Source organism: Cannabis sativa, chromosome 7, assembly GCF_029168945.1.
Source record: "Cannabis sativa cultivar Pink pepper isolate KNU-18-1 chromosome 7, ASM2916894v1, whole genome shotgun sequence".
Lineage (NCBI taxonomy): Eukaryota > Viridiplantae > Streptophyta > Magnoliopsida > Rosales > Cannabaceae > Cannabis > Cannabis sativa.
This window is the reverse complement of record NC_083607.1, coordinates 34212565-34226338: the sequence shown is the minus strand read 5'-3', so window position 1 is coordinate 34226338 and position 13774 is coordinate 34212565. Positions and strand designations below refer to the sequence as shown.

General features: G+C 37.2%; 1 protein-coding gene across 1 annotated transcript; it reads right to left on the bottom strand.

The window, feature by feature from the left end:
- Window positions 1-10974: 10974 nt before the first annotated feature.
- Window positions 10975-12189, bottom strand: LOC115696909 (cannabichromenic acid synthase-like). Its single transcript, XM_030623809.2, has one exon. It carries the CDS (start codon window positions 12148-12150, stop codon window positions 10990-10992), a length of 1161 nt encoding a protein of 386 aa, XP_030479669.2. The 5' UTR covers window positions 12151-12189; the 3' UTR covers window positions 10975-10989.
- Between the last annotated feature and the right edge of the window lie 1585 nt (window positions 12190-13774).

The window sequence follows — 13774 nt, the reverse complement described above, 5'->3', positions numbered from 1 at the left end:
TTTCATGTTAGTTTAATTAAGAGATTAATTAGAGAGCATGAGATTTAGAACGCAGAAGATCTGAAAAGAGCTAGGTTAATTTATAATCTGTCATTCACTTCAAGAGAAGGATAGAAATTAGACATTAACATTGGTAACTTAACAACAGGATTCGTCTCCCTACTCTCTCATCTTGATTAATATTCACTTGTTTCTTTAAGTTTCTTGAATTTCTTTCTTCCTTTTTCAATCATAAATACTTTTGATTTGCCAAATAGAATTATAAGTATAGTTTAGTAGTAATTAATCCAATTCCCTGTGGTTCGACCTCACTTGCGTGAGTATACTACTTGATTGCGTGCACTTAGGTAGTAATTAATAATTTTCGCAACAAGTTTTTGTCATACTCTAGCCTGTACCGATGTGTTACAGTATCAGCCTATACTCGGTCGAACTGGTCATACTCCAGCTGCTAGTCATACTCTAGCCTGTACCGATGTGATACGTCAAATAGTATGGAACCACCAACCTAAGTATCAGCCTATACTCGGCACACTGGTCATACTCCAGCTGCTAGTCATACTCTAGCCTTTGCCGATGTGGTACAGTGTCAGCCTATACTCGGTCAAACTGGTCATACTCTTGCTGCTAGTCATACTCTAGCCTGTACCGATGTGACACAGTCGGATGGTTCGAAGCCAACATACATATCTAATGTAATCTAACAGGCTTCCTAACATGCACACTAAACATGTAATCTGTATATGCATACTGTTATACTAATCTTACCTCAATTCCGAATTCAGGTGTGCCGGTCAACCTGACTGGAACTAACTGCGCGGCGGGTTACAGGCTCCTAAACCATAAAAATTACAACACTATAAGTGATACGCTAAATCACTTCTCGGGGACTTAAACTAGGAACTAAAAGTTTCCCTATCGACAAAAAGCATGGCAATACCCCAAATAACATAAAAACGAGGAGAACTAGGGTTTCTGAAAATCACCCAACCGGCAGACCGGTTGTCCAACCGGAATTCCGGTTCTGGAAATTTTCAAAGCCCATCCGGAATTCCGGATGCACAACTGGAATTCCGGTTCCTTGCAGGCAGAACTCAAAAATTCATTACTCTTTCAAATCCAATCCAAATCACACAAGACCTTCCAGACCTGTTCTATATATCCCCTAGAACATTTCTAAAGCAACAAAACCGAGCTTCACACACAGAAACTCATTTCACCATTAAAGGTCAAAGATTGAGTTCTAACACTCAAAACTTGACTAAACAACATATCATGCATTAAACCTTGACTAAAATCACATATTCAAGCATTTAAAAACTGCAAAAAGCAAACCCTAACTCATGCAACAACTACAGCCACTAAAATTCCAATTTTCTCTTTGAAAAACTTAAACTTTTACACTAAAAATTCCACAACTCTAACATCCTAACAATCATGCATCACAAGCAGCTTAATATCATCAATTAGTCATGCTTAAACCTCTGCAAACAACTACAAAATCACAGCAGCAACATCAACTTAAACTAAGCATGCAAACATCAACATTTTATCAAAATTCAACAAGAAACTAAAAGGGAGAGCTACAAGGATCTTACAAACAACTTGAGGTCAAAACCTATGCTAAAATAAGCTTGAAATCCAAGAGAAATCCCCCCCAAACCCAGCTACTCAAAACCGAAAAGGAGAGAAAGAAAGAGAGCCTTTGAATTTTCCAATTTTTCTAACTTTTGAAATTTTGAATAAATGAAGTAAATGCAACTTATTAACCTTATATTTCAGCCAACACTTAACAAAATAAACCCTTATTTTCCACATTTAAAATCCACAAAAGGACAAGTAATAATGGGGCAAAATGACCATTTTGCCCCTTCACACTAAAATCTCATAAGTAACACTAAAGGGGTATTTTGGGAAATTCTAAATTCCCGGCCATTCCCGACATTCCCAATGTCTAATAAACCGTCCCAATCTACTAACATACTAAGTTGTGATTTTACTGAGCCAAACACCGAGTTCCATGTTACCGGGCACCGGAAATGCAAAATTATGAAAACTACTAAATGACATAAAATGCATCTTAGAATTCAATAATAACAGTATAAATAATTATTTAAATAGCTATAAATAATTTTCATAACTAAACATGATTAACTGCTAATTTCCAAATTAAACTAAGCGGTCTTTACAACTATTCTCCCTTAAAAGGATTTCGTCCCCGAAATCTAACCTGAATAACTCTGGATATTGAGCTCTCATATCTGACTCTAGTTCCCAGGTGGCTTCCTCCACCTTGCTGTTTCTCCAGAGAACTTTGACCAATGCTATGGTCTTATTCCGAAGGACTTTATTCTTTCTATCCAGGATCTGCACTGGCTGTTCTTCGTAAGACATATCTGGCTGCAGTTCAAGGCTCTCATAATTGAGTATATGAGAGGGATCTGAAACGTATTTTCTCAACATCGAGACATGGAATATCTCGTGAGCTGGCGATAAAGCTGGAGGCAATGCTAACCGGTATGCCACTTGACCTATTTTCTCGAGAATCTCGAAAGGTCCTGTAAATCTAGGGCATAACTTGCCCCTTTTCCCGAAACGTTTGATCCCCTTCATTGGAGACACTCGTAAAAACACATGGTCCCCTACTTGGAACTCAACATCTCTGCGTTTCGGATCTGCGTAACTTTTCTGTCTACTCTGTGAGGTGAGCATTCTAGCTTTTATTTTCTCTATTGCCTCATTGGTCCGCTGTACTGACTCCAGACCTAAGTATTTCCTCTCCACTGTCTCATCCCAGTGGATGGGAGATCTACACTTCCTACCGTATAACAGTTCATAGGGGGGCCATCCCTATCGTACTCTGATAACTGTTGTTGTAAGAAAATTCTATCAACGGTAGATATTTATTCCAAGAGCCTTCGAAATCCATAACGCAGGCTCGTAACATGTCCTCCAATATCTGAATTGTCCTTTCGGACTGACCATCTGTCTGAGGATGGAATGCCAGCTTTGTATTGCTCGTTGCAAACTCTGCCAAAACTTGGAGGTGAACTTCGGATCCCTATCCGAAACTATAGACTTCGGTACCCCGTGAAGTCTTACAATCTCTCTAACATATAATTCTGCCAACTGATCCACTATAAATGTTGTTCTAACAGGCAGAAAATGAGCAGATTTCGTGAATCGATCCACCACTACCCAGATGGAATCAAACAAACCCGTGGTTCTAGGTAACCCGACCAAAAAATCCATCGTGATATCTTCCCACTTCCATTCTGGTAGGGTTAGAGGCTGCAACAACCCTGCTGGTCTCTGATGTTCAGCCTTAATCTGCTGACAAGTGAGGCATTTCGATACGAATTCTACCAAATTCTTCTTCATACCGCTCCACCAGAAGTATGGTTTAAGGTCTTGGTACATCTTAGTGGTGCCGGGATGCAGAGAATAAGGGGTAGAATGAGCCTCCTCAAAGATCTCACTCCTGAGTTCCACACTACTCGGAACACAAACCCTAGCTTTATACAGAAGCATCTCGTTGTCTGACACTGAGAAATCCTTGGCTTGACCAGCCGAAACCTCATCTCTGATCCTCACTAACTCTGGATCAGTCATCTGAGCGGCTTTGATTCTTTCCAACAGATCAGATTGCAGCGTCAAGTTGTGAAGTTGACCTACCACAAACTCAATGCTGGATCTAACCATGTCCTCTGCTAGCTGAGGTGAGATCGGAACCATGCTAGCTACCTGCCCGGGACCCTTCCTGCTCAAGGCATCAGCCACTACATTGGCCTTCCAAGGGTGATAAAGAATCTCACAGTCGTAATCTTTCACTAATTCCAACCAATGTCTCTGTCTCATGTTCAAATCTTTCTGAGTAAAGAAATACATTAGACTTTTATGGTCGGTATAGATTTCACACCTTTCTCCGTAAAGGTAATGCCGCCAGATCTTCAATGCAAAAACCACCGCGGCCAACTCTAGATCATGAGTCGGGTATCGCTGTTCATAATCCTTTAACTGACGGGAGGCATAAGCAATAACCCGATCGGCTTGCATCAGCACACACTTTAGACCTTGTCTGGATGCATCACAATAAACTACGAACTTTTTGTTGTCTGAAGGCAAAGCTAGCACTGGAGCTGTAATCAATCTCTGTTTCAGCTCCTGAAAACTAGCTTCGCACTTGTCTGACCAGACAAACCGCTGATTCTTCTTTGTAAGTTCAGTTAAGGGTGTTGAAATTTTTAAAAACCCTTCCATGAACCTACGATAGTACCCAGCTAAACCCAAGAAGCTTCTAATCTCATCCTTGTCTTCGGTCTCGGCCAATCCCTGACGGATTCTATCTTCCCGGGATCCACCTTGATCCCATATTTACTAACGATGTGCCCTAAGAAAGACACCTGAGATAGCCAGAATTCACATTTCTTGAATTTGGCATAAAGCTTGTGTTCCCAAAGCTGTTGCGAAACCATCTGAAGATGTAACTCATGCTCCTCTTCTGACTGAGAGTACACAAGGATGTCGTCGATAAACACAATCACGCAGATATCGAGGAAATCCTTGAATACTCTATTCATCAAATCCATAAAGGCTGCAGGAGCATTGGTTAGTCTGAACGACATAACCAGAAATTCATAATGTCCATACCTAGTACGGAAAGCCGTCTTCGGAATGTCCTCCTCTCGGATTTTCAACTGATGATAACCCGAGCGGAGATCAATCTTAGAAAAGACCATCTTCCCCTGAAGTTGATCAAACAGATCATCGATTCTAGGTAGTGGATATTTATTCTTCACTGTTAGCTTGTTCAATTCTCTATAATCGATGCACATCCTCATAGTTCCATCTTTCTTCTTGATGAATAAAACCGGGGCTCCCTAGGGTGACACACTAGGCCGAATAAACCCTATGTCAAGCAACCCCTGGAGCTGAATCTTTAACTCCTTAAGTTCACCTGGAGCCATTCTATATGGGACTTTGGAAACCAGTTCCACCCCTGGTGCCAAATCTATCACGAAGTCAATCTCCCGCTGAGGTGGTAACCCTGGAAGTTCTTCGGGAAAAACATCTAAAAATTCCCGAACCACCTTGATGTCCTCTGGCCAAATGGTATCTGGCCGAGTGGTGTCCACCACCACGGCCAGAAACCCTAAGCATCCACCATGCAATAATTCCCTAGCTGACATGGCCGAAATCACCGGGATGCGATATCCCCGAACTGAACCAACAAACACAAATGGTTCTTCACTTTCCGGTTGGAAGATCACCATCTTCCGTTTGCAGTCAATACTAGCCGAATATTTTCATAGGAAATCCATTCCTAAAATAATATCGAATTCTACCAAGCTTATCTCTATCAAGTCAGCGCTTAACTCTCTACCATCTATTCTGATCGGCATAGACCTAATCCACCTTTTGGAGATAACTAACTCTCCGCCAGGTAATAGGGTTCCAAACCCTGATTGATATCTATCATACGGTCTATCCAATTTACTAAAGATTCTGGCTGCCACATAAGAATGTGTAGCCCCAGAATCAAACAAAGACCGAGTAATACGAGTTATTAGCCGAAAGCCGACTGTTACAACTGAAGGGCTGGCATCTGCATCAGCCTGAGTGCTGGCGAACACCCTAGCCGGAGTGGGTCTCGCCGGAGCCCTCGGTGCCTCTGATCGGAGCTGGGGACAATCCCTCTTAAAGTGTCCGGGCATGCCACAGTGAAAGCATCCCAGACCTTTGCACTCACCCTGATGGTGCCTTTTGGAGCTGGGGCACTCCGGATAAAAAAACCGGGTCTCTTGACCGCTATGACGACTACCTCTAATCTGGTTACCCCGGATGCTTTTGTTCTGACTCAAGCCACCGGATGCAGTGGATGTTCTCCTCTTTTGGTCCATGGCCGAACCACTACTCCCCCTGCTAAAGCCTGATGCAGGAGGGGTAGGAGCCCCGCCACTCACTGGAGTACTAGCTGACTCCGACATACATCCAACTGCGCCCTCAGCTTGCAGTGCCTTCTCCACCATCTCAGCATAGGTGGTCTTGTCGTCGGTGGTGATCATCAAGTCGTGCTTGATCCTCACATTTAACCCGTCCAGATACTTCTCCTTTTTGCTGAAGTCGGTTGGCACTATCCCGTAGGCTAACCTCGCCAACCGGTCGAACTGAGTAGTATACTCTGTCACACTCATATTCTCCCGTTGGGTCAGGTGGGTGAACTCTTTCCTCATGGCGCTTCTGACCGCCTCGTTATAATACTTGGCATTGAAGAATTCCTGGAACCTTTCCCAGGTCATGGTAGTGACATCATGGATCTGAGACACCATGTCCCACCAGACAAGAGCGTCTTCTTGGAACTGAAAGGTGGCACACACCACTCTGTCATTCCCGGTGACACCCATAAAATTCAGAATTCTGGTGATCACCGTTAGCCACTGTTCGGCCTTCACCACATCTGGACCTCCCAGAAAGACCGGAGGTGCTTGCTTCCGAAACCTTTCATACAAAGAGATTCTAGGGCTTATGAATTTTCACTAAGCTAGGGCTTAATTGTGAAGAAAAGAGATTCTAGGGCTTATTTGTCAATTAAGAGACTTTATTAAGTCTAATTAATAAATATATTAAATAAGAAATTTTATTTGAATATTAATTTTAATTATTAAATAAATAGTTTTGGCATTTAAGTGGTTGAATTGGAAATTATGGCATTTTGAGAAACATAAGATAAATAGTTGAAAAATGGCAAAATTGCAAAGTGGTAGGGCCTACTTTCAAGGCCGGCCACTTATGCTCTATTTTACAATTTATTTATCAATTTTTTAAAGCCAAATAAGTCAAACCTAAACCTAGAAGGTTTCCTATATATACATAGTGATGGACTCAAAATTGGAAGCTTAATAATTCACTTGCCTTTAGTAAAAAAAAATAAAAAAAATTGAGGCATCTTTTCTATCTCATTCGAATCCTTCTCTCTTTGTTTCTCTCTTCTATTTTCGAACCCTATAGTGATAGACTACATGCCCACACATAAAAAATTTGTACTCAATCATAGTGTGTAAGAATGTGAAGAATCCAATTCAAGTGAAGGAGAGTCGGGCTCAAATCTTTGTGATACCATGCTACAGAAAGGATACTAGGGTTAAAGATCTGACTGAAATGAGTCATTTAATTCTGCTACAACCAATGTAAGGTTTCTTAAACTTTATATGTGCTTATATTACATTGTTTTAGAAATTCAAATTTTTGAATATTAAATAACATACATGGTAGTAAATCTAGTTCCTGGTAAAACAATAATCCAACACTTTTTACATCCATTTGGTACAAAATAAAATTCTTGTGGCATGCAAAAGCTAACAACATTCCAATGGAATCAAGTCTTGCTACCGGGGTAAAGGTTTCTTCATAATCAATTCCTTCTTCTTGATTGTAACCTTGGGCCACTAATCTAGCCTTGTTACACACAATGACCCCATGATCATCTACCTTATTTCTATAGACCCATTTTGTTCCAATAACCAATTGATGTGACGGTGTTGGAACTAACACCCAAATGTTGTTTCTTATAAATTGATTTATTTCTTCTTGCATAGCTAGAAGCCAAAATTCATCGACTTCAGCCTCTTTAAAATTCTTTGGTTAAATTTGAGAAATGAAAGCAATGGAATTACACAAGTTTCTAAGGAAGTTTCTAGTAGTGACACCTTGAGAAGGATCACCTAGAATTTGGTTTATAGGATGAGCACTTTTGAATTTCCACTCATGTGGAAGGTTAGAATTCATACCTTGACTTTCATTTACTGTTTCCACGGGTGATTCCTCTTTGGCAGTTTGTGAAGGAGCATTGGAAGTCTCTCCAATATCAAGATTTTGAACCTCATCTCCCAAACCTATAATATCATCATCTAAACTTTGGCTTGTAGGCGAGTTAGTCTCATCAAAAATAACATGAATAGATTCTTCAACAAAATTAGTTCTTTTGTTATATATTCTATAAGCTTTACTATGAGTTTAATTCCCTATAAAATTCCAACATCGGATTTTGCATCAAATTTTCCAAGGTTATCCTTGGTGTTTAAAATTTAGCATTTGCATATAAAAACTCTAAAATAGCCAATGTTGGGTTTTCTCCCATTCCAAAGCTCATGAGGGGTTTTATTCATGTTGGGCCTAATGAAAACACAATTCAAAATATAACAAGAATTACTGATGGCCTCGACCCAAAAATATTTTGGTAGTGAGATTTCATTTAGCATCGACCTAGTCGTTTCTTGAATTGTTCTATTATTCCTTTGTACAACTCCATTTTGTTGTAGATTTCTTGGAGCCAAAAAGTTATGGTTAAAACCATGTTCATCACAAAAAAATTCTAAGGCATCATTGTCAAACTCACCACTGTGGTCACTCCCAATGGAGGTAATAGAATATCCTTTTTCATTTTGCACACTCTTACAAAATTTGACAAGATTTTCCAAAACATCACTTTTAAGTGTCAAGAAAATAAACCAAGTAAATCTTGAAAAGTCATCAAAAATTACAAATGCAAAGTATTTACAACCAAGACTAGAAATTGTAAAAGGTCCAAATAAATCAATATGAAGCAATTGCAAAGGTGTAGTAGTTGAAATCTCTTTCTTAGAATGAAAAGATGTTTTAATTTGTTTTCAAAATGGGCTTGCATAAAAAAGTTTATCTTTGACAAAGGAATAGATGGAAACCAGTAACAAGATCTTTTCTAACTAATTTTGAGATAGAATCCATACTAGCATGTCCTAATTTTCTATGCAATAACAAAGATTAGGACATAATTGACTAATACTAACGGTTAAACATTTATTTTTACTATCAAATGAATCAACATCAATAACATACACATTATCCTTCCTTTCTCCAAGGAAAATAACTTCATTGGTTGAAGCATTTTCAATGGAGCAGTTTGAGGATTCAAACATAACACGAAAACCTGTATCACATAATTGACTAATACTAAGCAATTCATGTTTAAGATTATCAACAAGAAGCTCATTTTTTATACATGGAGGGTATACGTTACCGACATCACCAATTCCTAAGATTTTCCCTTTTGAACAGTCTCTAAAAGTGACAAAGCCACTTTCCTTGCTTTTAAAGCTTGAAAATCTTGATGGATCATCGGTCATATGCTTTGAACATCCACTATCCAAGAACCATAAGCTTCGACTCTTTCTTATTGATTCCTACAAAAACAAGTTCATTTGTTGGCTTTTGGTACCCACATAATTTTTGGTCCTTTCTTGTTATTATAGAACCCTTTGGTACCCATTTAGTGTTGCCTAGATATTCATATTTCTTCACATGACAATAGGAAATAGTATGGCCATCTTAGTTACAATATGAGTATGTAAAGTGAGGTACACTAGATGATTTCACAAAAAAGTTTCTTAAGAACTTTTATTTTGTACTAGGATCATAACCAATGCCACTTTTTGAAAAACCACATGATTGGCTTCCTAGCATAAGATCATAACCTTCTTTACCTCTAGTGAAAGTATATATGTCATTCTTTAGGCTTTTCACTTATGCATTTAAATGAACAATTTTTTTCTTATATGAAGCACATGTAACACATTGAGACATACCTAAAAGTTCCTCTCATTTATTTTCAAAATCTTAATTTCTTTTAGAATCATGTTGGTCTTCTCTCTAAGAGTTTTGTTTTTAACAAACGATTTACCAAAATCATTAAATAGTTCCTTAAATGAATTAGACAACTCATCATATAACATATCTAGGTTATCATCATCATTTTTACTATCACAATCATTTTGGCTAGAAATGCTTACCCCATCATCGAGTGCCAGCATGCACATGTTTGCTACTTCATTCTTTACTTCATCTTCGGAGTCCTCTTCATCACTATTGAGCCATTCCACCAACATTGCCATTCCTTTGTATTTGTTCTTCTTCCTCGTTGGACAATCCATTTTCATGTATCTGGGCTTCTTGCATTCAAAGCAAATTGGTGGATCATCTTTGCTCCTTCTTTCTTTTGAGTCACTCCCTCTTTGTGGCTTCTTTCCAAAGTTCTTTTTGAATTTCATGAACTTTTTGTTTTTCTTGGAGAAGAGTGCCAAGTCCTCCATGTGACTACATAAGCTATCCTCATCTTCTTCACTAATGTCATGGGAGGAGGTAGACTTGAATGCAGTTTTCTTCTTTTTCTTCCCAACTTCCTCTTGTTCTTAAGAAGTCATGAAAATTTCATGGTTCATGAGTGAGCTAATTAATTCTTCCAAGGAAAGTGTTGAGAGATCTTTGGCTTAATGAATGGAAACCACTTTCCCTTGATAAGTCTTGGTGATACTTCTTAAAATCTTGGTCACCATATCCTTTTGAGTAAGTACTATGCTAAGAGAATTAAAACCAGTAGTAATTGTAGTAAAGCGAGTATACATGTTAGCAATGGTTTTATCTGCTTTCATCTTAAAGTTCTCATATTTAGTGGAATAAATTTGAATTTTAGTCTCTTTCATAGCACTAGTTCTTTGATGAATAACTTTAAGCATTTTCCACATATCAAAAGCGGTTGAGGCTTGTTCAATATTTTTGTATATGTCTCTATCCAAACCATATATAAGTGCATATTTAGCTTTAGCATTTTTAGAAAGCATTTTCTTATCATTCTCATATACCTCATAAGTCTTAATTACTTCTACACCATTTATAATATGTTTAGCAATGTAAGGACCACTAGACACAATATGCCACAAATAATAGTCTACAGATTGAAGGTAAGTTTTCATTCTAATTTTTCGATAAGGAAAATATACTCCATTGAAGTATGGTGCTCTATTTGTGCTAAAACCTTCCAACATGTTATTTTGTGAATTACTTGGAAACGCCATGCTCTAGATAGTGAAATCTAATCAAATAAATTGACCCTTTCCTCTGATATCAATTGTTAGCCCAAGAAATATTTTTAAGAGGGGGTTGAATTGGAAATTTAAGCTAATCTAACTTAATTGAGAAAGCCGTCTTCTTCCCAGCTGATCTATCAAGCAAAATTTCCTTTTTAAAATTAGCAGTGTTGTAATTTACAACACCACTGTAGAAGATGGTTGTATCAATCCAGCTCAATTCTTTGCAATCAGTTTTTTTAATACCCAACTCAGGAAAGCTCTTGTTCATCAAGTCAACTAGACTATCCACTCCACCAAGAAAAATGGAAGAGAAGTAACCATGTACTGTAGTCTTATTCTTCCCATGATTATCTGTAATATTCCTAGTTCTGAAGTGAGTCGTGAGCATTAAATCTTTGTCATACTTGTAAGCAATATTTTGCCATTTGTTAAATAACTTGACAAGCCCATGTATCTCCATGTTCTTTTTAACACTGAATATAGTAGCCTTTGATGGGACAACAACAAGTTTGATTTTCCATGCTGCAATGATTCCAAAGTTTTCTCCTCCTCCACCACGTATAGCCCAAAATAGATCTTCTCCCATGGATTTTCGATCTAGAACTTTTCCATCAACATTGACTAAGTGTGCATCAATGATATTATCAGCCGCAAGGCCATAATTTCGCATCAATGCTCCATAGCCTCCTCCACTAAAGTGTCCACCTACGCCAACAGTAGGGCAATACCCACCAGGAAAACTAAAATTCTCATTCATCTCATTGATCCAATAATAAACTTCTCCAAGGGTAGCTCCGGCTTCAACCCACGCAGTTTGGCTATGAATATCTACTTTGACCGTATGGATGTTTCTCAAGTCTACTATAGCAAATGGGACTTGAGATATGTAGGACAAACCCTCAGCATCATGGCCACCGCTTCGAGTTCGAATCTGCAAACCAACTTTCTTGGAGCAGAGAATACTGGCCTGGATATGGGAGACATTTGAAGGAGTGACAATAACGAGTGGTTTTGGGGTTGTATCAGAGGTGAATCTAAGATTTTGTATTGTCGAATTCAGGACAGACATATACAATTGGTCGTGTTGAGTGTATATGAATTTTGGATTTCTCGGATTGTTAGGAATATATTCCGAGAAGCATTTAAGGAAGTTTTCTTGAGGATTAGCTATTGAAATTTGGATATTGAATGAGAGAAAGAAAAATATTATTTTGCAAACAAACCAAAAGGAGAATGTTGAGCAATTCATTTTTCTTCAGTCCTAATGATATTTTGAATTATTATGAATAGAGAACTATCCTATTTATAATATTATATATTGGAGTTGGGGCAAATGAATTGACATAAATATTTTATAATTTGATAGTTCCTTTAAATAGTAAGATGCGATAAAAAAATAAATTAACTAAAATTAGGCACATTTGTTAGGTGAAGCCCTTATTTAAAATAAATGTACATTATACATTGAATAGTTTGGCATCATTTAAAATTGGCTATTGGAAAAAAAAACAAGAAATTGACTATAGTAGCTAGTTTGTGGGATATAGGTGTGATGTCGCCCAATTAGTTATACTTCGGTCACGATAGTAAACAGATTATATGTCGTATCCACAGGGAGGTAATGTACCACTTAAGATTAGTATAAATAGAATATGGTAAAAATATAAATAAATTAAAAATAAGAAAATAATAAGTGAAAGGGTGTTATCAGATAAAAAACTTGGTAAGGTAGAAATATAGTCATGCAAATCCTATTCTAATACCGATATTAATTCAAAACACAGTCTTAATTCTACCCCATTAATTACAACTAGAAGATGTATATAATAAAAGCGTAAATTAAATAATCTTAAATAAATTGAATCTTACCTCTAACTTAACAGCATATCATATTATATATCATAAATCGACAAAAACCAATGTTGGCAGAATGCAGTAAACGACATACAATATAATAAATACATCAAAATAATTAATAGCCTAACTTACATAAGAAAAACATGACTGAACTTATATAAAAGATACTATTAAATTTGGAAGAAAAATTATCAGATGAAGAATAATTTAATAAATGAGATATGGAGATGAAGAATAATTTAATAAATGAGATATGGAGATGAAACACATAGGAATCAATATCAATATTAAAAATAAGAAGTACAAAGCTACACTCTAACCTCAGCAATATTACTATTTTAATACACTCATTTTTGTCACTAAAATAAGTATAAATAAAATAATAATAGGAGAGAAAAATAAAATAGCAAAATGTATTTTCTCTACTCTAAAATCTAATAAATTTTACAATAAAAAGGGTGTAATTTATAGTGAAAGTTGGCTCTCCAAAATTGTATTTTTGTGTACCATTTAGTGGGCTAAATGGCACAAAAAACTGACTGTAGTGGTAGAAGATAATATGGGAGACACTTGGCGAGATGGTGGAGAAAGTGGAGCAATTGGTGAATGTGACCTACGCTCATCAGATGATTGTTGGGGGAGTGGGAACAAACATGACTTTCTTTGCTGAAGTCCACTCCCATGTTCAAATGAAATGAAATAGTGCCAATTATATGATATTGAGATGTTGTGTGAAGAGTGGACTCTTGATCACTTGGATAAATATCTTGGGCTTTGACCTTGCTTTGGCCCACTTGAAGAAACGAGTTTGTAAAAGGACTAGGAAATTTACACGTGATTCATCAAGACCATTATATTCCTTGACACTATTGTTAATTTATAGTAGAAATTAAATAGTATATGGAAAAATTATAAGAGTTAACATTTTTATGGCATAAATAAATAATGTTTTGGGGTTATGGATATTTTAGTTTTTTTACATTAATATATATTTTTTTATGCCATATTTTTATAAA

Excerpts from the sequence above, each read along its gene's own strand:
- LOC115696909 (XM_030623809.2), bottom strand. The coding sequence starts at position 12,150 with ATGAATTGCTCAACATTCTCCTTTTGGTTTGTTTGCAAAATAATATTT.